Genomic DNA, 27,579 nt, shown 5'->3' with positions numbered 1-27,579 from the left:
GCCAATTCTGCTCACTGCTGGAGGTGATTATTGATGTGTGTGTGCGTGCGTGCGTGCGTGTGTGAGAGAGAGTCATAAAGAGAGACAGAGAGAGAGATAAAGAAAGAAGAGATGCGACAAGGAGTGCATGTGACTTCACCTATGCTGGCCTCATCAGCTCCATTTTCAATAAAACAGGTGACACGCTAGATTTATGCGCACGTTCAACATCTACTACCATACTGTATACCATTTCCCAGTGTGTGTGTGTGTGTGTGTGTGTGTGTGTGTGTGTGTGTGTGTGTGTGTGTGTGTGCGCGCGTGCGTGCGTGTGTGTGTGTGTGTGTGTGTGTGTAAATGTTGGCACTGTGTTTGTGAGCATGCACGTCCCTAGCATGCGCGTCCCTAGCATTGCACCTCATGTGGCTGCTGTATGCAGGACTCAGGGAGGTGTGTGTGCAGAGCCTCTCGCGGTGAGTGGACAGACACAGTGGGGAACTGACATCTGAGTTAAAGCTCTGTCCTACTTCGTTGCGTGCAGGTGTCACACAATCGACAAGCCTTGTGAGCTTGCAGGTTTGCTATTTTGGTGCATGACACCAAAGTATAAAGGCAGGCTTTAATCTAGACCCGCTGCCATCTGCTGTCAAAGAGCAAACATGTCTCTCTTTCACTCTCTTCCTCTGTGGGCGCCCGGGGGGGCGGGGGGGGGGGGGGGCGGGGGGGGGGCACATATCTTACGTCTGACAGTGTGCATATGTGTGGTTTGGTGTGTGTGCATTTCTGCCGGTGCGTGGTGGTGTAGTGGGGGTGGCCATTTGAGTTCGCCGACCTCCAGACTTTGTCGCTCTTTTAATCTGTGCCAGATCGAATCAATCACACGCTCACGCTCACTTCCTCTTCGCCGCCCTCCGCTGTCAACTCCTCTAACACTGCTGCTACGCTGACACATTCTAGAATCCCCTCCAAATTTTGCCACAAGGACACAACAGTGTTTGTGTCTCTGCAGCGGCTTGAGGCGGTTTAGAGAGCGCTCCAGCTCGGGCTCAGGAATGACAAGGGGTGAACTGTAAGTGACTTTGAAGACTTTGACGGAGTGCCTTGTTTGTCGCTGACTGAGTGTAAATATGAGGTGAAGAGACGAGGTTGTAGTAACTCATGATTAATGAGACCCCCCTTAATGGGTTAGGACATAGAGCACACACAGAGCACACACACCGTATGCAGCCCATACACATGCACACACACACACACACACACACACACACACACACACACACACACACACACACACACACACACACAACCACACATACAGTACTGTACATATACACACAGGCATACAGACAGAAACACCCGGGCTAGCCCTGTTGACATTCGCCGCCTCTGCCAGGAATTCTTAATGAACCAAAGCTGCTACTGCCACAAAACAAAGAGAATTTAAAAAATGGTTACACGCTCGGCTACACCATCTTTCGGGGGGGCTGCTGGGGGGGAGAGGGGAGGAGGCAACAGGCTGCGCTTAGCGTCGCTAAACTGATAGCGTACGCACGTACTGACGGACACTAATTCAAATTCAGTGGCGATCTGAAGGAGAAAGGCGAAGGACTTGTTAGTGAAGCTGGGCACGCGAGACCACTGTTATGGGACGTGTGCACAGGGAGTGAGAGATTGAATAAGCAGGGCGGACCATCTGTAGCCCAGTGGTCAAACACCATGAAACACTCAAAGTGACGGCCGGAGGACAGGGACAGAATACAAATGAAGGGTTCAACTTTTGCCAAAATTGCTACGTGCTTGTAGGCTATATAAAAATAAATATATGCGTACAGTATGTGTGTGAAAGCAGCTATATATGGTCATCAAAAATGGGTAATATGAATGTAGAGCAGTGGTTCTCAAACTTTTTTGTGTCAAATTGTGTATGTATTTGACCCCCAAAGTATTTGGCCACGAACCTGATCTGAAAATGTGTTGTGCCAGGGACCCCCAGAAGTGAAGATTTGTGTTAAAAAAAATGTTTTTTTTCAAAAATTGTTTTAATAGCCAACGTGTAAAATATGAATAAAGTGGTTAAAAGGATAGTGATGCTGTATTAACAAATTTTGCCGGGGACCCCCTGGAACCACTGGGGGTCCCCGTACCCCACTTGATGAAGAGGGCAGAGCTTTTGGAACTACAGTTTATAGAATTATGTTTTTCAGAAAAGTTAAGGTCTGTGACATCTGGCTTAAACGTTTTGACTTCCTTAAGAAGGCTCCGGTAAGAAGGTTGCCTTAAGTTATGGGTGTTTCCCAAACACGCTCTTAGTGCCCTTCTTACTACAGCACTAAGAAGGCTCTGTAAGAAGCATCTTAACCGGAGCTGTCCCATCAATCAATGCCAGACCAACCAATTGTTCCACACAAGTACATGCTCGTAAATTAAGTTTTGCTATAAAAAGATTGTACTCGTAACTTCAATCAAGAATCAACCATCAATAAAATAATGCTAGAAATGAATAAGCTCTATAATATGAACCTATGGATGCACATAAGAACAAGGCATGACAATGTGATGTCTTGTGTTGGGTTTATGTTGTTTTGTGCTGTGTATATTAAATACAAACTTTAATAAAAAAAGAAAATAAACAACTCAAAGGGAATTGAGGTGCCCGAATGCAATTATAATACTATTACGGGCAGAATCTCGAGAATTCTCGTTCTCCCCTGCTGTATAATGTTATGTCCCTTTAATCTGCTGTGTACAAGAGGTCTCTTCTCTCTTCATTTAACTTTCAAACAACAACAGGGGATTTATTATTGAAACGATGCACCTGTGCCCTCTAGTTATAACGTGCTAAACGTCACATAGCAACATGCAACAAATATAAAATGGAAAACTATATAAATATATCTTTATCTCTCTCTCTCTCTATTATATATATACTATATATATATATATTGTATATTCACTAAGAAGGATGTTAAGAGCGCTCCAGGTGCTCTTAAAAACTGCTTCTTATGAAAGATCTTCTTAGGCTAAGAATGGTTTTGGGAAACCTGTTTGCTTCTTACAGGAGCATGAGGCCTTAAAAAGTGTTAAGAAGCTCTTAGCACAGTGACTAATAAGAAGTTTTTTGGGAAACCTGTTTGCTTATTAATAAGGCTCTTAAGAAGTACTTAGCGTTTTGGGAAACTCGTCCAATGAGGGTTCGATTATGATTCTCCCTACAGAACATAAGAGTTATATAATGGAAAAAATTACATTGAATTTCATTGACACAAACATATGCCCAAAGTCAAGTCAACTTTTAGACATAGTTAAAAGCATGTACCCCAAAATCTTGCATTTTTAAATGGGTAGTTCACCTCAAAAATAACTTTTTCAATCGATTACTCATCCCACGAAGCCTTGAATTCATGGAGATTTCTTTTGTTTTTGTGGTATTGCTGATCCACTATTCCAAAATCGAATTAATTGAAGTAAATATTAAGCCAATCTTAACGAGAGCAATACTATATTTAAAATGATGACTCATAAGCAGGATAATTGTCAGAAGTAGTCCTCCCTGGATTACTTCAATTACTTAGATATTGCAATATTGGATGAGGAATGCGATAAAAAACAACAAAATCAAGGCTTCGTGAGGTGAGTAGGAAAAAGTCAAGAATGAGGCCAATTTAGCGCTTCATCTTTATACCCAGAAGTGCTTCACATTGAAGGGGGGAAACTCACCTCAACCATCAACAATGGGCTGAGTGATGCACAGCAGCCATTTTCCACCAGAGCGTTCACCACACATCAGCTTGAGGTGGAGAGGGAGTAGAGAATCATTGAGCCAATGCACTGGGGGATGATTACGTGGCCAGATGGAGAAAAGCCAGGTTGGGAATGTTTTGCCAGCACACCGGGGGAACCCACTACTCTTTGTAATGCTAGTGCTATGGGATCTTTAATGACCACAAGGATTTCAGGACGTCGGTTTCGGCATCTCCTACAACACAGTCCCTGTTTATTTTAGAACCAGAGGGGAACAATACCACTTCCAGCAGCCGAAGCCAGGAGGACCTAGGGAATGAATCGGGAAACATCCAAACGGCTGCTCTACCTCCTGAGCCACTGCCACTGCCGTAGAGAATGAACACTGAGACGGTGAGCAATATACAATGGATATGAAAATTGGTCTGCCAACAGAAGTGGGCTAGATGTGCTCTGAATCCCAATGAGTCATTGTCTTTTTCCAAGTATAGAGGTCTCTGCGTGAGCCTGAGTGAACTTCTGACAGGGCTTTGACATTGGATCAAGGTATGCTGAGGCAGAGGAGGTGGTGGTGGTGGTGGGGGTGGTGTTGACCCTGTTGGGGAAGGGGGGCGCTCCCTTTGAACGTCGCCCTGAAAAAACATCTGGGAGATCTGATGATTCTACAGACCACCGTGCCTGCCATGGAACACAAGGGAGGTCATTATTATTCTGGGAGAGATTCAGGTCGGGCTTAGACGGCTCTCGTCTAGACGCTTCTTAAACTAGAGAACAGTTTTCTTTCTCAATTGTCTCTCCTCGCTCTGCCTCGTTGTCCCTCTCTCCTCCCTTCTTCTCTCTCTCAATCCCAGTCAACCTTTTGGAAGGAGTTCAGAAAGGACAGTACAGAAACAACTTCCGGAGAGGACGTTCACAGTTAATGGCTCAGACCAAAACCGCAACCACATACTAATGCTCTCCGATAGTCATGGAGACAAATACCTCTCCCTCTCCACTTAGTATTCCATCTTTACCATGCTTTTCTCTATCCCTCTCTCTCCCTTCCCTACCTGTCTCAAACTCTCTCTCTGTCCTTGCGTATCACCTCTGATAAGTACTGGTCATCCATTATCTGTAATTAGCACTGCTAGAAAACAATTTTTAAAAACCCCATGTGTGAGCATACACACACACATGCACCCACAGCAAAATCAGAGTTAATTAGACACTGAGAGAGTGTGAAAATGGACTGGATTTTTCTGTGTACGCAGGCATCTACCAAACACACTGCACGTGCACACACGCGCACACACACACACACACACACACACACACGCACGCACACACACACACACACACACACACACACACTCATTCCATTACTGTTTGTCAGTCCACACGCTCGTGTCCATTCCTGATTTATACTTAGTTGCGCACCAGTGTCTCGCAACGAAATTAGCCAATCTGCAAGCTCACAGACGTGTTGTGAGCTTGTAGATCGGCTATTTTCAGTGCGAAACATGATGCGCAACTGAGTATAAATCAAGCTTCACACTCATCTACTGGAGTGTCTCCCTCTGAGCCATTGGTGAAGGTTTTACTGCGACACATTCCCCCCCTTGCAGTTGCAGCAGTAGTGGCATAAATAAGAAGCTGTAAAATGAGCTGGCAATTTTCATGAAACAATAGAGCACTTTAGATGCCATTTTGGGAGCCAAAGTACAATGGGCTGGACAAAGTAATCACTTCTATACATTTTTGTGTGTTGTGTGTTTTCTGAAGCATGTTTCGGTGCGTGCGTGCGTGCGTGCGTGCGTGCGTGCGTGCGTGCGCGCGTGCGTGTGCGTGCACGCGTGTGTGTGCGAACCAATAGTTGTCTATGATGTCCTTTACATTAACGTAATGACCCTCAAGAGTGTGTGTGAGTATGTGCCTTATGGGCATGTCATAATAGCTTAACATTTGGCGAAAATAGCAAATCTACAAGCTCACAACGTGTCTTGTCGTGAGCTTGTAAATCGTTACTTGGGCAAAGGGGTTTGATATAGAGAAAAAAGGAGAGGGCCAAGTACAGACCCCTGTGGGACTCTGGTGGTTAATACAATATATCATATACTTGAAAAAGACCGCAAGGTCGAAACGTTGTATATTACTGCTGTGCTGTGAATAAAATTGGAGCAACAGTGAGTTGCGAGCCCCCATTTTGTTTTTCATAATACAATATAACTAACACAACTCCAGTGGTTGGAGGTGGTCTCCCTGCTCTTACTAGACATTTAGATCCTGTGGTCAGGTATAGGACCACTACTGGCTGACAGTGACGAGATGTATTGCATGAAGCTCAAAGTGCAATATCTCCCACTCGCAAACTGGCTTTCGGTCTTAGCTCAGCAGTAGAAATGTTATGACATAAATCTTATGGATTGCAGCTTTAAGGCAAGGAGGGAGAGAGAAATTAGGAGATATAGAGAGTGTTTTTGAGAGAGGGGTGAAGAGAGATGTGAAGAGATAGAGAGGGAAGAGGACAGTGGTTACCGCTGTGCAGCAAACTAGGTCATAGTGAAAAGTGTTATAAATAATGGAGAGGAACTCTTCCTGGTATGCTAAACTCCCACGCATTTCATCTCTAAACGATTCATCATCCACATCAACCCTTCATGTTACATTAGATCCCATTAGATGTTATTTATTCAACCAATAGGGGAACACTAGCGTTGTAGCAACCATATAATATTATTGAAAAATTGAGAATAATTAAAATGAAACAGAATAAAGGGGCAAGAGGCAAGAATATTGATAATGAGCAATAAAATATCTAGAGCCACTGCAACAGGCTGCACAGATGACATCATCATCTATCAGCAGCACAGGAAGCTCTACAATCATAACTACAGCATAGAGGCTCAACAATACCAGCAAAAATAACAGTGGCAGGTCATCTGGGTGGTACTATTTCACAATCTCTGAATGCTATAAAGAGTCTAGAACTACACCCCCTGAAAGCCAAGAAAGGAATCTTTCATCTGTTAGTCATTTCCGTTCACGAAAAGCTATGAAAGCTATACTTCAAACAATTTGATTAACAGTATGACAAATTTATGCGACTGCAAAGACAAAACGGAAGTAGTGGGAAGCGGGACATCAGCTTTACTCTATACTCATTCAGAGCTTCAGAAATTGCACAGGCTGTATGAGTCAACAGTCTGGCTCGAGAGACTAGGGTGGTGCAGGGGTAAAGTTCCTGCTCACCACTATGGAGACTGGTGTTTGAATCCTCCATGCTGCCTCTGGCTTGGCTGGGAACGCCAAGAAATTCAATTGGCTGTGTTCACGGGTAGGAAGCATGCTGGAGAGGGCGTTCTCTGTCACTGCACTAGCGACTGCAAAAGGTTGGTTGGAGCATCTGGAGCATTTGTTCAGCAGGAAGTGGAAGTAGGCATAGCGTGTTCCTGCGTATGTGTGACGCCCTCCCAGTGAAACTCCTCACTGGTGAAAAGGGGCAGCTCGCGAATCCATGTGTATCGGAGGAAACGCGCAATTGACTACTACACCATCCGCAGACCAAACAGTAGGGGTTGGCAGTGACAGAGACTAAACATATGGGGGAGAATTGGCAACGTCTAAATTGGGGAGAAAAATGAATCACAGCGGTGTGAGGCAGCAGCCTATTAGCAATCATAATCAGCGGGAAAGCAAATATTGGGCTCAGGAGTATAAGCCAACTCGTAGGTTTAATTTACACCTTGTATTTAGCATTCATTCTGCCTCCAGATAAGCTATCTGGATAATGAGCAAAATTACAATTATAATTTACAATTTAGACATTTAGCAGGCGCTCTTATCCAGAGCGACTTACAAGTGCAAGATCAGAGTAAGCAGAGTAAGCATGAACCCTAGTCAACAAACAACAGGGTAAATAGTCACATAAGTAGAGTGCAAAAATAACCACATATTAAGCCTGCTTGGCACTAAAAACCCATTCTGTTCATCACAAAGTCACATTCCTCGCACTGCAACACTTGGCTAACTGGTAAAGGGCACTTCAAGGTAGGCTATATACTGTAAACTCCAGTGGCCAAATTGTCCATGTAAATCACTTCCTATTCAATAGGGATAGACCACTGATTATGAAATACAACATCCTTCAAAAGAACATAAATTGCTAGTGACTTACTAAGAAATGCCTCTGTAAGACCCCGTAAATTACAGACATTGAGGCAACAAGGACAGGTAGAGGGGAGAGAGAGAGAAAGAGAGAGAGAAAGAGTGAGTGAGTGAGTGAGTGAGTGAGTGAGTGAGTGAGTGAGTGAGTGAGTGAGTGAGTGAGTGAGTGAGCGAGCGAGCGAGCGAGCGAGCGAGTGAGAGAAAGATACATTGATTCAGGGAATCAATGTAACCTGGCTGTACACAACAGAGAGAAAGCTTCACACACATGTGCTCACTAACAAGAACAGAGCAAAGAAGGAGGGAGGCTAGAAGGGAGGAGGACATCCCTCAGTAATTACCTCCTGCACGGGCTCTGAGACGCCAGGGAGACAAAACACACAGCAAGAACAGGCAGTGAGAAACTACATCGTTTTGGGGAGGGAGCTCAAGAGAGAGAGAGGACAGGAGAGGGGAAGGGCGGGTGATGGGGGGGTTCGAGATGGAGAGAAAGTGAGAGAGAGAACACAGGGAATGATCTCATGCTTGGCGAGCGATCGAGGCTGATTGTGAGTCTCTTTACTCTGCTCTGATTGAGCCCTTGGGGGACAAAGGTAGGGGAGATAGAGGAGAACAACGCAACAGATAAATAAGATGGAGCGGTAGAAAAGGGAGAGAAAGAGAGAGACTTATTTTAACCCTGAAAGTGTCAAAGCATCCAAATGGACCCTTTCTGAGTTAAATGAACGCTCCAGATGTGTGTGACTGATTACTGTGCAGGAGACAGCCTGACAGTTGAGTGTTTCAAGAACTGTGGTTACTGTATGAGTGTTGTGCCAAGACTCAACATACTGTACAGCGTCAGTAGCTCATATATAATTGCATCTATAAAGTAGATCAGAGAAAGCTGAGAGAGAGCGAGAGAGAGAGTTTATCTGTGCATTTATCCAAGAGTTCCCATTGCATAAGTTAGTTCTTCAGTAAATATTGAATGAAGCGATGTGCTTCTGTGTGGTTTTTGCGAACCTCCCTGTGATCCCAGCCCATCACACAGGCTTTCTGCCTGCCAAGACATGCTCATTTCCCATGCGTCTCTCTGCCACGCGTCTGGAAGGCCAGGCCAGCTCCATGTGGCCTGGGAGAGCTCTCTCTTCCCTGCTTTAATTAAAGGCCTTTAAACAGCTCTGACAGAACCCCCCCCCCCCCCCCCCCCCAACACACACACACACACACACACACACACACACACACACACACACACACACACACACACACACACACACACACACACACACACACACACACACACACACACACACACACAAATAGCCAATCTACAAGCTCACAACGCATCGCAATGCGACACATAATGACATTCCCAAAATAGGCATGCCAGGTTTACCACTTTGGTAACACTTTACTTAAAGGTCACATCTATAATGCATTATAATCACATTTATAACGCATTATAATGCACTTATAAGGCATTATAACACTTGTTATAGAGGTTTATAACTATGCATAACAACTTATAACAAGGGTTATGAAGTATTATAACTTATAATAATATAATTTATAAGCGCTGGTCATAATGCACTATAAACTCAGTGGAACAGCACATTATAACTACCAGGTACCACTTTACTTAAAGGTCTAGTCTATAATGCATTATAATCACATTTATAATGCATTATATTGCATCGTAATGTATCAAAATGCATGCATAGATGCGACCTTTAAGTAAAGTGTTACCAAAACGGTACTTCGGAAAGGGAGGTGAAATAACTACAAATTGACATCATTCCAAACTTCTGATGGGCGGTCTCAGAACTTTTTCTGGGAACGCGTACACCTTCAGGTGTGGAGATAGGCGGAAATAGGCGGAGATATCTGATCCTCTGACAATGCAAAATGAGGAATCAAATGGACCCTGGTCTGTGCATTTTAGATGCTTTCAGGGGCTGAGACCTCCAGGTCCAGTCAGTCAGTCACAGCTGACTGGTGATCAGACAGCATTCTGGGAAATGTAGTTTTCCCATCCCCTTGTTTCCACTGTAACACTGCTGTTAACCGTTGTTAACTCTCTCTCTCTCATTCTCTGCACCGCAGCTATGGGGCAGACGTGCTATGGGCCATACACCGTATCTTAGCAACAACGAAAGCGCTAACTCTCATTGGTCGTGTTATGCTGAGGGCAGTTTCCAGACGCCAGCATCGAATACTCACTCGCACAGCTCGCTGCCGCCATCACAGTCAGACGCAGCAACGAGGGCTCCGTGATAGTTCGAGCGAGCTGAGCTGGACATTCATTGTATGGCGGTGACACGTGGGACCGAGGTGGGTCCTAACTGGGTTTGCCCATGCGGGCTTTAAGTGGGTTCTACCTGGGCCCTAGTTGTACCCCAACTTGGCAATTTATGTGGGGCTGACGTGGGTCCAATATGGTTTCAAGGTGGGCTGAACTATAAGGGCCTACAGTGGGCAATGTCAGCGGGATCCACTTGGGTCCCACTTGGGCTTGCCTGTGTGGCCTATATGTGGGTTCTACCTGGGCCCTAGGTGGGCCCTAGCCTCGATCTCCAGGCTTTTATTTTCCTTCGCGTTTTGCTCAAAAATAAGAGGCTGGACCAGGCTGTTCACATTCCTGGCATAGGAAGTGGGAATCAACCTTTCATTTCCCCAACCAACCAGAGTGCAGTGGGCATCGCTCCAAATCTTGTGACGTCAGGGCTCTCAATACTGCACATTGGGGGAGGAGGACGGGCGCGGGGCGGGCGCACAGATGTCCCAGTGATGTTTTCTCTGGAGATTTTGAATCCGCCCATCTATGCCAGATATCAGACGCGCTAGAGGGTCTTTACTGACCGAGCCATGGCCCCACTGGCCCTCATGACGCTACGCCACTGATATGCGCTGCCAGGTGGGCACTACGTGGGCGCGGGCGCTAGAGGTGAGGCCCGCGCAGCTGCAGCGGGCCGAACTTCTAGTTCATACAATGTGCTCCCTCTTTACTAACTAGAGGCATGTATTCATTATCTATGGTAACAGTTACACAGCAAAATCTTGAGTCCATTTTTACACTTTCAGCTTTAAATTAACAATTTGTATTTAATGAGTGATCTCTATGATATCCATGAATCATTCTGTCTGTTTCACAAAAAGCAACATAAACCTTCCTCCCTTGTCCAAGATGTCCTTTTGCAACAATATGGCTCCTAAATACTAATCAGGATGGAAAGCTGCAGGGGAGGCCTCAAATGAGAGGACAATGATATCTGGTGGTTTTCTACCGACTTTATAGCTACAGCACAACATAATGGATCCCTAACGCTTATTTACACTTTTTTTACACGTTATTGGCCCTTGTGATAAAAAAAAGAAGCAATCTTTTAAAGGTCTTAGCATTACACTGTTTGTTAAATGAGATACAACAAAGCCTCTCCACTGCTCTAGAAACCCAGGGATAATAATTATTATTATTAGGTTCATATTATATTGTCACTGTCAGGCAGAAACCTTGTATCTCAATATTTCTTATTTTTTCATAAATGAATGGCCGATTTTATACTCTACTCAACTAGACAGTGTTGCGGATAAGTAGAGAGAATAGCCGATCCACAAGCTCAAAATGCATCGCAATGCAACACCTATAATGACCAAAATAGGCATGCCAGGTTGAAAGTGTTTTAAGGCCAATACATGCTCCTTCCAACGTCCAAATGTTTCTTCGGAAAGGGAGGTGATAAATCTACAAATTGTCATCTTTCCAAACTTCTGATGGCTGGTCTCAGAACTTGTGCACCTCCAGAAGTCCTGCCTCTCAGAACTTAATTGGATCTATTGGAACAAAGTTTCCTTTTTTCCATTTCCTGAAATGTAACGGTTTTGGACGTAACGACATATTGTCACCCAACAGCAACAATATGTTAAGCGGCGATGCCACACTGTGTTGCCTATTTTGTGAAGTGGGAAGTGTTTTGCCTTTGTGTTTGTGGTGCTGAATGGCTGCATCTACAGTACCTGACTGAGTTGTAATAACAGTCGGCAGAGTGATTGTACGGACTTTCCTGAACTCATTTGAGTGCTCAGTCTGCTCACAGAACTGTTGTAGCTTTGAAGTTTACTCGCTTTGGCTTTAAGTCTTTTTTTGTTTGTTTTTTTTGCTTTCAGAAATACACATTAAATCCTCCTTCGAGCTAAATGATTGAAGTCTGGTGATGTTCTAATTCTGTGCAGGCTAGAGGTGGGTGGTAAAGATTTCAACATTTAAAAAAACCCTGCACTGCAGAACCAATGCGACGGATGGAGGGCTGTTCTAATCTGGCCAGAGGCATTCAGTTGGTGTGATAAAGGCGTACACTAAAAAATACATAAAGTGGGCATAGCTTTGTCACCGCCGGTTGCTTTACCCGGCCATCCAAACCCATACAATGAATGTAAATGGATGCAGAATTTAAATGGTAGGTAGATAGGTGGAGATAAGCGGATACATCCGATCATCTGGCTATGCAAGACTATGAACCGAATGGACCCTTACGGGTCTGTAAATTTGAGATGCTTTCAGAGACCTCCAGTTCCAGTGAGTCAGTCAACATGGCTGACTGGTGATCAGACAGCACTCTGTGAAATAGTCATTGCCCCATCCCTTTGTTTCCACTGTAATTGCTGTTGTTAACTGGATTAGGAATTCTGAGTTTGAAGTTACATAACCAGTCAGCCAGAGAGATCTTCCTGTGTGTCTCTCTCTCTCTCTCTCTCTCTCTCTCTCTCTCTCTCTCTCTCTCTCTCTCTCTCTCTCTCTCTCTCTCTCCCTCTCTCACTGTGTGTGTATCCCTCTCCCATTCTCTGCACCACATTCATGCTCCATCTTTACCAGAGGCATGTCTTAATTATCTATGGTAACAGTTACACAGCTAAATCTGGAGTAATTTTTTACACTTTCAGCGTTAAGTTAACACTCTTCATTGAATGTGTGATCTCTATGATATCTATGAATCCTTCTGTCTGTTTCACAAAAAGCAACATAAACCTTCTTCCCTTGTCCAAGATGTCCTTTTATGACAATATGGCTCCTATGTACTATAATCAGGATGGAAAGCTGCAGGTGAGGCCTCAAATGAGAGGACAATGAAATCCGGGGGTTTTCTACCAGGCTTTATAGCTACAGCACAACATAATGGATCCCTAACGCTTATTAGGATAAAAAAAAGAAGCAATCTTTTAAAGGTCTGTGAGCATTACACTGTGTTAAATGTGATACAAAGAAGTCTCTGCACTGCTCTAGAAACCCAGGAATAATAACTAATGCACAAAACAACAGAAAAGAACATCTGAAGAGCTCTTAAATGGAGCAGGGATTAAAGGCTTTCGAGGAGCCATGTCAACTCTTTGAAGTGGGATATTAAAAGAAACAACAAGAACGACGAAATGTGTTAATGAGAGTGTTAAAATTAGCTAACCCTACACACACACACACACACACACGCACACGCACACGCACACGCACACAGACACACAGACACACACACAGACACACACCCACGCACGCACGCACGCACGCACGCACGCACGCACACACACACACACACACACACACACACACACACACACACACACACACACACACACACACACACACACACACACACACACACACACACACACACACACACACACACACACACACACACACACACACACACGGCTGGAAAGTATTACTGGAAAAGCTACACCTAGTCGTGCAAACAGTTATGATGACACATGACGTGTAATTGAGGCTTAACTGCGGTTAGCAGGCTGGTTAGTTGTAATAAGAGTAGAGGAGAAGAGAGACGTCTGGACCAAGGTTTCCACAGCATTCTTTTATTCATCCACAAACAGTGTCACAGTTCCATCTATTTTGACTTGCACACTGTTCATAAAATATAGCACATGACACGACACACTCACACTTGTCTTACTATCTTTGTGGGGACATCGGAACAACATTTTCATTGGAAATGTCAAATTTTTTCACGACTGTAACCCTGACTCCAAAACAATGTTTTTCAGACACCAAAATGATGCTTTTCTTCTTTTATTTGTCTGGTGTTACCATCGCCGTGGCCCTCACAAATATAGTACAACATGACACACACATAGCTGCTTGAAGAAAGTGTATATCTTACTGAGCTGTAGAGATTGCCCTCTCCGTTCATGCCGATATAGAAGCCACTCTTCACTCCTTGGATGGCCACCACTCTCAGACCCACGGGAATAAGATTAAACAGAGCTACACACAGATAGATAGAGACAGAACAAACAAAACAAGAAACAGAAACAAGAGATTACGGAGAGAAGAAAGACAAATGATTTCTCAGTTCAACCTTATGCACTGGTCTTAGCTTTTGTTCAGTTCTTTTGCAGGCCATAACATTGTGAGCTTGTAGATCCACTACTTTCGGCACGGGACACTGCTGTACGTTGAAGTATGAATCAGACTCAATAGAGGCAGTGGAGCAACGTTCTTCAGGCCAAGGACCCCTTAGCAGAGAAAGAGATGAAGCAGTGACCACCACTACTTATTGTATAATATTAATTGTGCTGCAGATTAAACTTTTTCATAGACTTGTGTAGCGTTGAGTTGGATTCATGTTTTTTTTTCTCCATGTATTTTCAGACCGTTTTACCACTTAAACCCTCAAAACGTCCTTTTTTCCCCCCTACACCTACACCAAACCTCTAGCTTGTAAATCGGTTATTTTTGGCTAATGTTCCCATCAGAAAAGTGATGCCATAGGGTTCAAGTGGTTCATGTAAAAAAAAAGTTCCTTTCACACAAAGATTTGGAGGACCCCCTGTAGTAACTCTGAGGACCTCCTAGGGGTCCCGGACCCCCTGTGGAAGACCCCTGCTGTAGAGTGTTAAAGGGATAGTTCACCCCCAAAATGACTTTTTTCCTATGGATTAGTCACCCCATGGAGACTTGAATTCATGGATATTTATTGTTTTTTGTCACATTCCTAAGACAATAATTTGATGACTGGCAGCGGTTCCGGTAGGAGACACAAAGAGTCTCCTTTGTGTCTCGCAGCGGTTTCTACCGGAACCGCTGCCAACCGGTCCGCTTGGCATCAAATTATTGTCTTAGGAATGAGACAAAAACTAAACAATATCCATGATTTCATGCCTCCATGGGGTGACTAATTGATAGAAATGTTTGGGGTGAACTATCCCTTTAATGTTATGGCAGAGCATCAGCCAACAGTTGGATCCGAAGGCTTCAACAGCAACTTCTCACTGCATTAAACCCCACCTGCTCTCTGGGTGGGTGGATTTCAATCAGCCCGGCCTTCCGCCAGAGGGGACATAGGTGCAATGTCTGAGCCAGGGCTGCCTGTGTTGTTGGGATGATTGTTAAGTGGCAATGGGAAATCAGATAAGGCTGGCGGGGATTAAGTGGAGACGTGCCAATGTGGTTCTGTCAGCCCAGCAAGATTCAATTCCACTCAATAAAGATCGACGTGCTGCCTGCTACTTTGGCCTGCTGATGGCATGATTCTGGCCTGCCAGCCGGCCCTGGTGTGGGCGACACGAAGGACTCTACTGGTTCCTGCTTAATTCACACTCCATCGTGCGATAGTGTCACATGCCAAAAACAGCAATTAAAATGTATACATTAATAGTTACATATACAGTAACTTCTGCAGTTACTGGGAGTTTGCGATCAGAACGGAATGATGCACCGGTGCCTCGTGCCCTCTCCCAATCTATTTATTTAATTTTTCCATTGCTCCTGTTCTTCTCAGTGTCTCGTTCTCTTTCTGTCCATTTGTATGTCTGCTCTCTCTTTCTCTCTCTGTTCATCTCCCTGTTTGTCCTAAACCTCTTTCCAGGTGACTGCCTCCATCAACTCCATGTCCAGTCAGGTATCTTTGAGGCTCCACAGTCCACATTCATGGTTCTGTGATGTGACGCTGAGAACATGACACATCACAGTAGCTATATCTTTCAACTTAAAAAGAAAAAAGAAACACCTGCTGCATTTTCTATACTGGGCACATGAGTACAATTTGATCAGAATCCTAGAAAGGATTTGATGTAATTAGTCTTATAAACATAAAGAAAGGTGCACAGATATATATTCATTTGTTTCCTATTGCCAGATTCAGAGCGGTCATCAGGCCTCTCCACATGTATAGTATCCAAAATATGATGAGTCCAGCAGCCAGTCATCATATCTGTGGTGGTCGACGTGATGACTATTCTAAAAGTGATTCCTTTTAAACAGAACCCCAACCCTATCTCTTCTAGGCCTGTCACAATTATTACATAATAGCCTTATCGCAATTATTTGAGATAATTGCAATTATTTTGCATAATCGTTTCCATGTTGAAAAATGTTCAAACAAAAATAGTCGAAATTGTAGATTGGCTATTTCCACTATTAATGTTTTTTTTATATAAGATATTAAATGTGTTAGAATTCTTTTTTTTATATTTTGTTGTTTACCATATCTGTCATGTGCAATTTCAAAGCCTAAAAGCCAAACAGAAATGTAATTTTTATTTATATGTTCCAGTGTTCAACGGCAAAAAACACAATGAAATCGTTAATCGCAATTATTTGTGTAGGAATTAAACGTCATGTAAAATGTCATAATCGTGACAGCCCTAATCTGTTCCTGAGAAAATAAAAACAGTCTACCCTACACTCACACATCACAGAAGAACCAAGGAGAGTTAAAAGATTTCCAGGGATCTTTCATTCATCAAAGGGCCATAAAAGCGTGACTCTAAGCCACCAGAGAAGCTGAATTTCTGAAAAAGGTTTCCAAAGGAGCAGTAATCGGCTAAAGGTAAATCCAGCTGCTAAAGTCTATTTGATGTGAGCAACACAGCCACAGCTGACAGGAAAACCCAGCCGGAAAGGTTTTGAGAAATGCTGGGCTGAGCTGCAAATGCCAATGTCACATCTACCAAATGAATCCATGGACGTGTGTGTGTGTGTGTGTGTGTGTGTGTGTGTGTGTGTGTGTGTGTGTGTGTGTGTGTGTGTGTGTGTGTGTGTGTGTGTGTGTGTGTGTGTGTGTGTGTGTGTGTGTGTGTGTGTGTGTGTGTGTGTGTGTGTGTATGTGTGTGTGTGTGTGTGTGTGTGTGTGTATGATTGATTGATTGTGTGTGTGTGTGTGTGTGTGTGTGTGTGTGTGTGTGTGTGTGTGTGTGTGTGTGTGTGTGTGTGTGTGTGTGTGTGTGTGTGTGTGTGTGTGTGTGTGTGTGTGTGTGTGTGTGTGTGTGTGTGTGTGTGTGTGTGTGTGTGTGCGCGCGCGCACGCGTTATTGTGCACATACTGTATGGGAGTGTGTGTGTACGTGCACATTATTTGACATTTTGTTAAACTCCCTACCTCATGCCTCAGATTTTACATGAGAAGGCTGTTGATATCACTGATTTGGCTTTTAGCTAATGGAAAATTGCAGCCAAGTGAACCTTTGTTAATCTGTTCCATTACACAGGGACATCAGCCCCACATGAGGCATGAAAAGCCAGTGCTGGATATGGTGCCTCATAATCAGAGATATCTTTCATGAGATTCAATTTGTGAAGGTAATTTCTGCAGGCGACCAACTGATGACTTTTAAATTAATGACTGCTGACTCAAAACTGAACATGGATGTTAATTAATTTAATGGTATTTCATGCCACCTGTCTTTAATTAAGTGCAATCCCGCTAGTCAATCACGATTGCCAATAAAACCGGCCATATACCTGTAAGTGGTCTGAAGCCACCGTGATTCTATACCATTCTAACACAGTCTCCTCCATCACTTATTTTCAATGTGTATCTTACTGAATCAAACTAATGTACATTCCCAGTCTGTATTATATCAAATAGATAGATAGATCGTATTAATGTCAGCTACTTTAATATTCAATAATAATCAGCATCTCACTCTGGAGTTAATGTTTATCAACACCACAGAGGCATTCAGAGAGAAACTATTTGTGTCAGAGAGAGATATACAAAATGTACTTGAGAAGTTGGTCTGGTTTTAGCACTAGAAGGATCACACCTGCAGTACCATGCAGCAGTGTTCAACCTCTTGGTCCCAATGGTTCCACTGAACCACCTCCTGCAAATGAATTATTCCAGCTGTCACCGCTTGGGTCAAAGGGCCGCATGGTTCAAGGATGGGAGTAATCTATTATTCTAATAATCCATCACGGCGATCGATAGGTGAGTGCTGCTAGCCCTGAATACCAAGCTTTCTCCTTCCGTGTCCATCAACTCTCTCTGTCTCTTGCTTCATCACTTTTCCCTCCATCCTGTTTTCCCTGTCGCGTAAGAGCGACATCTACAGTGCCAGAATCGATAGGTGTTTTTGCACTTCCTGTCTCACTGTTCTTAACAAATTTCTCTTTCCTCTCTCTGCATCTCTGCATCTCTTTCTCTGTCTTTCTTCTGGGAAGTCTCTAGCTCTGAAGTTGAAGCATCTCACGCAGGGAATTATTCATCAGGACCAAATGGAGAAGGAAGTATTTTTAGTTTCTTTTTGCTGAATTATTCACTGCACTCCTTCCCTCACTAGACTAGCAGGACTGCTTAACAAGAGGATTACCCCAAAGCAAGGGAACCCCGGATGGAACAAAACACTCATTAGCAGTACCTCTCGCGTCATTGCAGTGGATCCCCGCAAAACTTACCAAAATAATGAAAGTGTGCAATAAGAAGAAGAAGAAGAAGAAGAAGAAGACAAATACGAAAAAGAAGAACTAGAAAAAGTGCTCCTCGGAGCACAGATCTCCACCAGGTCAGGTAAGTTATTGTGGCTTCCTGGGTGCGCTATAATAGGCCAATGTGAAAAGGGTGCCATTTGTTCTTAGGCCTTTCACAGCAATCTGACACTGCATTCATGATTTGAGGCATGTATTTCCAGAAATGTGTTTTGCTAAATTAGAGCTGCTGGTGGCGCTATAACAGGCCATTGTGAAAAGGGTGGCATTTCTTCCTCGGCCTAGTGGGAATGTGTGTGCGAAATCGCATGCTGCGCGCATGATTTGAGGCATTTTGTTCTAAACGGACCTATCCTGCAAACTTTGGAAGCCAATTAGGATGGAATATGAAATATCGGACACATCCGTCGTGATCACATGACTATAGAGATACTGTCTACTGAGTTGCGTGATTTTTGGACAGAATCTGATGGAGTAATATAAAGAAAATGTGTTTTACAAAGTCAGCCTCCTGGTGGCGCTCTAAAAGGCAGATGTGAAAAATGTTTTCCTTGGCCTCTAGGGAGTGTGCGTGCAAAGTTTCACGCAGATCGGTGCAGTTATAGGTAAAAACATGAATCGGCCTGTTATAGCGCCACCATGAGGCTGATTTCAAATTCAAGTGGTATTTCTTCCTCGGCCTAGTCAGAATGAGCGTGCAAAAGTTCACGGACATCTCATGCTGCGTTCATGATTTGAGGCATTTTGTTCAAAACAAACCAATCCTGCAAACTTTGGAAGCCAATCTTAGCCAGTCAGGATGAAATATGGAAAATCGGACAGATATGTGTTGATCACATGACTATAGAGAAACTGTGTTACGTGATGTTTGGACAAAATCTGTAGGAGTAATATCAAAAAATTGTTTTGCAAAAATCGTCCTCCTGGTGGCGCTATAACAGGCCAATCTGAAAGATTCAGGGCAGAGGTTTCACTTTGGCATCCAGGGAGCGTGTGTGCACAGTTTAGCAGCGATCGGTCCAACGGTGCCGGAGATTAGCTGCTCACAGACAGAAGGACACACGGACACACGGACACACGGACACACGGACACGCGGACACGCGGACGGACGGACGGACGGACGGACGGACAAGGTGCAAGGGAGACTAACTACAACCACCACAGATGTGTTAGTTATATTGAATTAACATACTGCACTATACAATACAGATAAGCTAAAACAAAATGTTATTTAAAAAAGGTTATGGATTGCAACTTTAATTATGAGACCCCCTCTTTGGAGCGGGAGGTACAGCTTTTTCTCTTTAGCTGTTCTCTATAGCTTGTGGCATGGGGGGGTGGGGTACCCTGGAGGCTATTAATCCATTGCCCGGCTATTGATAGCGGTGAAATATTATGACTCTAGCAGAGTGATGGTATAGGACTGCGGTTGTTTCAGGCAATGAGTTTCCGGCAGGGAAATACCACCCGTGATGATCACATGGGCTTTAAAGGCAGAATCGATCAAAACAATGTGGCACTTGCAACAACGGCCTGTACACACAAGAAATGGTATACCGTGTAAGGCACAGGAGGAAAATTGGCACAGTTATTTCAATAGAATATGAATATCTGCCTCCAGGTCCTAATTTTGTTTCACTGTCAAGGTTACTGTCACCAATGAGGCGAAAGCAATAAGAGTTAGGGAATAATTTATAAAATGATTTTGCCACCTTTTTTACCACACTGACATCTCAAACTTTTTTATATTGATGCTGAGAGGAAGAGGGCATTCAGCATCACTTAGAGGAACATTTTGCCTTTTTCAACATCATCTCCATATGGGTATTCACTATTGCTCAAAAAAACAAAACAATTTTAATTGATGCAAGAACAATGGCTTCTATTTTAGCACTCTAACTTTCCAGGAAGAGAAAGGCTGTAGATTGTTTTTAATAGCTTGGAATCCCCACCTATGATGCAAAGTGAGTAGACGGAAATGGTGCAATCTTATAATGAGCATCAGAGAGGACCACTTCTACAGTACAGTACAATGCAATACAAGACCTCTAATGTATTATACAACAGATTTGTTTATCTTCTTTTTAGACAGGACAATAGAGAAACGGGAAGCAGTGGACAGAGAGGGGAGAAGACATGGGAGCACACGACTCCGGTTGAAATCCATGCAAGGTGTTGGAATTATACGGTTGATGTGCTATATCCAGCTGCCGGAATGCCCAAGAACAAAGATGTATTCAAATGATTTAAGTGCATTGGACTCCCCCAAACCTCATGAGTTATATAAGCGTTATAAATGGTAAAATAGCATGGCAATGTATTACATAACCAGATGACTCATTAAATGTTCAATGCTGCATGCTGGGAATTGTGTTTTCCATAGACCCGTACTCACTGTTGTCGCTGTTCTCGTCCTTGCAGCCGTCGATGGTTCCATCGGGCTGCATCTGCAGGTAGAAACCCTGCTCGCTGAACAGTCGTGTCACGATGCCTTTCAGCTGCGGCTCTGAAGTACCACACGCACACACACGCACGCACACAAACACACATACACATACACAGACACACACACACACGCACGCACACACAAGCACACACCATCGGCCAAGCCGCAGCCCCAACCCCACCAAGAATATGTCAGATACACAATCCTTGTGATCGTGACACAAAATATGACTATATAGATGTGGCACTGTGGGTGTTTATCTGAGTGTTTGTTGACCACATTTCCCCAAAAAACGGTCAGCCCACTGTCAGATTAGAGGACGGGTTAGCCTTTGTGACATGACAGCAAATCAATGAGAATACTGTTATGCTTGTGCCAAAATGCCTAACTGTATCATATAAACATAATAATTTAGCATTTCCTTATTCATCTCTTCCTTGAACGTGTCCTGTTTTGGTGTAAAGCACTTTGAGCTAAATGTCATGTATTATTACCAATGCACTGCAGTTGCATTGCAACCCTCCAAGTTATGGGGGTCCTTGAAATTAAAAGGTTTGAGAACCACAGGTATAGATTATCAGCTTTCGTCGTTGCCGAGATTGGTTACCAAGGGCTACGACGAATGGAACAATAGCATGGAAAAATATATGTTTTATCACTGCAGCAACTGTGGTTATCACCTACTCTCTCCTTTTATCACTCTCCTCACACAAGGCAAATAAAGGGCAAATGTTTATCATTGATTATCAAATCCTTTTAACAAATAGAATCATGTTTTTGCATGCTACTAATGTTTATAGGGACATGGCAATGAATCACCATGAGCTAAATGTTACCATTATGACCGTTATAACACCAAACCGATATAACTATAAGTTTAAATCAATAATATCACAATTATTTCAAACTTTTGCCTCGATTATGATTAATGAAAGATTATGTAAATAATTGATTGCAGATCTATAAGCTCACAATGCGTCGCATTGCGAAGCGTTGTTAATTACGTAGTTAATTAGACTTATCGATGTAGTCAATTATAAATAATCTATTAGAATTGTTTGTGTCTAATTGTACACTGAAATTATCTGCAAAAAAGCAAATAAACGCCTTTGTTAAAAAAAAAAGAAGAATAATTGTTTGTGTCTATTCGTTGATATATAAGAAATACAAATTATCCCCAAAAACATTTCTTCTTGATTAGTCGATTAGTTCTAAATATCAGTTGCAATATATTTTTGGTTAATTGCCCAGCCCTACAGTCGGTGATATCTATTGATATATTTAGTTCGCCCTCACTCAAAACTTTCCTACCTAGTATTATATTTATTTATTTATGTACGATAAACCTGAGGCTATGTTATACACAAGATATTATCTCCAACTGTTATTTATGCAATGCTTTGACTTAGAGAGAGCTGTCCCAAAGTTTTTGAGCAACATTGAGCTATTGACATCTGGCAGCTGGCCAAGATGCCGCTGGGTTTTAGCTTGAAGCAGTTAGGCCAGCAGGCGGAGACAACCAGATTAGCCGGGGGCAATGAAAGCCATAGGTAAGGGAAGGGGAGAAATTGACATTACATTTACTATTTATCTGTGGCACTGAGGCAATTGGTGAAGAACAACCAACAGTTTGATACTTGCAATGATCTTTCTCAGATAAAGCAGGGTTCTCTATTATGTAGATAGTGACCAGAGTGAGATTAGATTAGATCAGAAGTGTGCTGCTTGGACGTGATCTTAAAAGAAAGAAACCACTGCAGTGCTGTCAGTGCAAACCATGATAATGAGCGTCATCACGTCACGTTGAAGAGCTCATGCTGAAGAGATAGAAAGTGTGAAGGTGAAACTGCTTAGTGCCATAACAACTTTGTTACCGTTCACTGGGGAGAGATAAAAGTACACAGTTGGAGTCTACAGCTGTTGTTTTTACGGCATGGCTCTGTAGGAGGCGGGCTGTGTAGAACAGGGTGTGTTTGTTTGGTTGTCTGGAGCTAATCTCTCAAACTGCTGGACTGATCAGTGCCAAATGTCTTGTGCACACTCCCAGTAGGCCAGGGAAGTACCTCCACACATTTTCTTTTTCACATAATTATGATGGTCGGATCAGGCTGAAGCTTTGTCCAAATATGTAGTCATACATCATATATTATAGATGACTGACGTCATGGAGGACGAGCCACATGAAGTCTGAGATCCTGATGAATCCACGTCTGGTTACAATCTGTGTGTTTAAACCTTTCTCTTCAGAAAGCAACTCTGAAATCTAAAACAGGATATAATTGTATACAGTCTGCATTCACATACAGTACATGCATCTTGGCCCAACAGTTAGTCTCAACTCCAAAACTCCCTAAAATTACCAAACACTTCATGCATGTCTCATAATAGTAACAGTGGCAACAGTGGCTCACTCACTAACAATAAAACACTAACAACAGGGAGCATTACATAAATGATGAACATCATTTATCTTTGAAGGTTGATTGATTCTTCACATACTTCAGTATTCCATTCCATTATATGAAGTATGTAAAAAGAATGAATCAGAAATGCAATTTGCTTCAATATAATGTTTTTTTCCCCCTGAATTTCCTGGGCTGCACTAATAATTACAAGATGCAATTAAAAAAAATACAAAAAAACTCTCAAAGAGAGACCATGGTTTACAACATGGTCAATAATTGTGGCCCTTATCCAAAATCACTGATTCCTCTCCTCTGTCTACCATACATTCTCCTGCCACTCTTCTTTCCCCACCAACCTGTCTTCCTTGATCCATGTTTCCATACAAAATCAATCCGAAGCTGTCCCCCTTTGTCTGTATGGTAACGGGACTACATAGGACACCTGGGTAGGCTTTCAGCTGAAATTGCACACAGCTGTGTGATTATTATTTTATTGTATTGTAAATGTTCTGCATTTCAATATGGTTACTGCAGAAATGCACAACATTTGCCAACATTCTGTTTTGACTGTTTTTAACAGTCTTGAAAACAATGTGTTAGCATTTGAAAAATGTGCTGCCAATGTTTTACAGGTGATAGGGTATGAATGAGAAAAGAGTTCTGGATCTTGGAAAATGTGGTCATTGAATGCATTTTGTGTGAAAGCAATGGAAAATGATTCACAGTTTGATCCACATAGACTTCTGTTTCACTGATTGTGTGACGAGTTTTGACAATGTGACTTCAGTTTTGACCAATGCATGTTAGCTATTGGGGGAAAAAATATATAGGCTATTAGTACTTTTGTATCCCTCTGCCTTGTCTTTGTCTTAAACTTCCTCACCTTTAGTTTAATTTTCAAGTTGGCTTGCTTTGCAAGGATGTGATAACAGGCCTGAATGACCTCCAAATTCAGAGCAAAGGTTGGAGGTGATTCATGCCAGTCAGTTCCAGTATATTCAGTTCCTCACGTGCAACCACGAATACAAATCTCAAAACATGAAAACTCAAACCGAGTAAAAAGAATGCTCAAATGTATAGGCCTTCATGCTTTAGTCATGACTTTGTAAAGGAAAACTACAGATTTTCAAGCTAAATCCCATTGTTCTGATGTTAGGAGATGAATAGTTTATCATCGAATGGAATGTACACCCGATGGCGCGAAACGTCGCTTTTGAAGTCATATTTTTGCCAAACTATATTTTTCATCTCCTCACATCATAACAAGGGGATGTAGGTTGAAAATAGGCAATGTTTTCCTTTAAGGCTTTATCTTAGATGATCAGTCTCTGACAGATCAAATTGGGTAGAATAGAGCGCAGAGCAAGGTGTCCCATGCCAGGCTTATGCCTCATTTGTGCTCCATCGCACAACGACGTCGCACGCCAAAAACAGCAGACCTACTAGCTGTCAACACGTCACCTCTGCGACGTGTGAGCTTGTACGTCCGCTATTTTCATGCGACGAAGTATGAATCGGGCTTTAGCCTGAGGAGTGACCTCCCATCAGAATGGGTTCATGTCTGCTCAACTGTACATCATCCAGATCATCAATCCACAACTCACCTACCCTCAGGGGAGGGACCATCAATTTATGAGACAGACCTTCCGACATTCATCACAGGCAAGACAGGGAGAACCGACGTGTTTGTGTGTTCTTGGAAGTGTGTGCATGTTTGTGCATGTGTGAAGGGCGAGTGTGTGTATATGTGTGTGGGCGTGGGGAGTGCCCACCTCAGTAAATCACATGTGATAACTGCACTTCTATAAATAAAGGCCTCAATATGGGCTGAGCGATTGCTGACAGCCCATCAGTTCCAATCGCTTGGTAGGGGGTGATTGTGTATGTGCGTGCGTGCATGGGTTGTGCATGGTCACTATACATGTGTGCATAAACAAACTCTAAACTATGCAAAGTAGACCTACAATGCTAGTCCATACCACCTGTCTTTGAGATTGAAAATGCCTACCCTTGGTGTCAATGTGTCATCTTCCTGTGTTGTACAGTGTGACAACAGACATGAGCCATTAAATGTGTACAACTTTTACTTTATATACCAATGCAGAGAAACATACAGTACACATTTAGATATGTTGACAATGATGGAAGTATGATGAAATGGCGAATGAACACCTCTACTGATAACAGCCGACAGGTTTGACAGACGGAAAAACACACCATATCGATGTACACCAACATAGGGAGTTCAACCACACACAGGGTAGCAATTAAAATGGATTACAGACACGATAAACCACACTAAAAGCTGTTTTATACTTGTGAAGTGAGTGTTTGTCGACAGTGTCAGCCAACAAAAATACCAACTTTTTTAGTTTGAGAATCTCGTATTTTTGTCAGTCGCCGGTATCGACAGACACTCATCTTACAGGTATAAGACAGCCCTGAAACACCGGAGGAACAGAACAAAGAGAGAATAAAAAACTGACGACCCAACACTGATTACCAAACAAAAATGGGGCAATGAAACAAAAACAAAAGAAGAGGCTGAGTCAAATACAAAAAGGGAAAAGAGGAGAGAGCGACAAACGACGACGGAGACAGAGCATCAGCTACAAGAGAAACAGGTGCGATTTCTTTTTCTTTTTTTTCCGAAAAAGCCACACAGTAGGAGACGAAATGAAACCAAAGGAAGAAATCAGCAGGGAGAGGTTCATCGGCTGTCAGACAGGTGTTGGAAGCCCCCAGCCCCAATCCATCCCTCCTCCCTCCCTCCCTCCCTCCCTCCCTCCCTCCCTCCTCTCCCCGCCTACCCCCTCCCTGGCGAAGGGGAGTCAACATGGGCGCATGATGGGGTGGAGACGAGAAGAAAACACAGCACACACAGATGGAGGCTGAGCTACTGACCTAGCCTGCAGCCCTTACGGGACACCTGTGGAGGTTTCGAGGGCGCATCTTATGAAGGGGGAATAGAAGGAAAAACAACAAGCTTTTAACAGGCAGAAGTCATAATTCTCCGGCTATTTATATGCAAATATTATGGCAAATCATAGATATGTTCTGTAAAGGGATGGTGAACTGTAGAGGACACAGATTGTGACTGCTGGTCAGCAACAGTCTTGAGGAAAGGGATTACCTGTCTGTATGTAAATCTGTCTAGCCACCGTCTAGCAGCCTCTCCTGCTTAAGTCTAATTTAGACTTTGTCGTACAACGGTGCAACTTGCTGAAAATAACTGATTTTCAACAGACACACACAAACAAAACCCACAATACATTTTTTTTTGGGGGGGGGGGTGACAGTGTCGTACGACCAAGCATAAATCAGGCTTTAGTGTCTGTCTGTTTGCCAGACTGTCTGGTTATGTCTTTTTTAAAGGAATCCGTTTTGCTTTTATGGTCATTTATGTGATCACTGCATGACTATCCACCTACAGAATCTGGTTTCAGCTGGGGTTTTTTGTCTGTCTGTCTGTCTGTCTGTCTGTCTGTCTGTCTGTCTGTCTGTCTGTCTGTCTGTCTGTCATTTGTTGAGCCTGTCTGTCAGTATTCTCTGTGCATTACTGTCTGCATGTCTGTCTGCAGGGGATGGGTGAAACTGCCTGTCTTTCATCACAAGACAAAAACTATCTGGAGAAGGGGGGGGGGGGGTTGCACCGCTCTCTTCTTGTTATTTGTGCACCAGAAGAGAAGAGAAAAAAGGGGGAACGTAGCCTACACTACAACACAGTAGTATGCACAGTTTATGTGCATCAATATGGCCAGAAACGATTCTTAGTCAGACTACCTCCCTTCACTGCAGTAAAGTCCCCTCTGCAATAAACATTTACCATTAAAACATTTCATCTCAAAAGAGCCTTGGTGCACTGCGGTGCAACTTATCTCTTCACTATACCCCAATCTGCTTTAATATTGAATTAGCAGTTAAAAGCAGCCATGTATATAGCTAATCTATTCTGCTTCTTTTTTTAAGTGTGCAGATAATTAGGCTGAAATGTAATTATGTTGTGGGGGGGGCTTAGTCTTGGATTTGGTTGATGACATAATGGTGTTCCGAGTTGTAGCCTATAACAGATTATTGTGATCACAGCAATATCACATTCATATAGCAGGTACCGTCACACAACAGACATATTTGTGTAGGCGACATTCAGGCTGCTCCAGATAATATGAGGA

At 43.2% G+C, this 27,579-nt stretch overlaps 1 protein-coding gene across 1 annotated transcript in view; it reads right to left on the bottom strand.

Annotated features, from left to right (window-relative positions):
• Window positions 1-27,579, bottom strand: part of fgf12a (fibroblast growth factor 12a) — a 34,033-nt gene that overhangs the window by 5,311 nt on the left and 1,143 nt on the right. The window contains exons 2-4 of the mRNA XM_084058128.1: window positions 26,312-26,359; window positions 20,952-21,062; window positions 14,010-14,113 (exon numbers count right to left, since the gene is read on the bottom strand). Of these exons, the coding sequence (XP_083914254.1) occupies window positions 14,010-14,113; window positions 20,952-21,062; window positions 26,312-26,359 (263 nt within the window). The remainder of the gene's footprint in view (window positions 1-14,009; window positions 14,114-20,951; window positions 21,063-26,311; window positions 26,360-27,579) is intronic.

This window comes from Gymnoscopelus microlampas, assembly GCF_963454915.1.
Source record: "Gymnoscopelus microlampas genome assembly, chromosome: 5".
NCBI classification, from domain to species: domain Eukaryota; kingdom Metazoa; phylum Chordata; class Actinopteri; order Myctophiformes; family Myctophidae; genus Gymnoscopelus; species Gymnoscopelus microlampas.
This window is presented reverse-complemented; position numbering and strand designations above follow the sequence as displayed.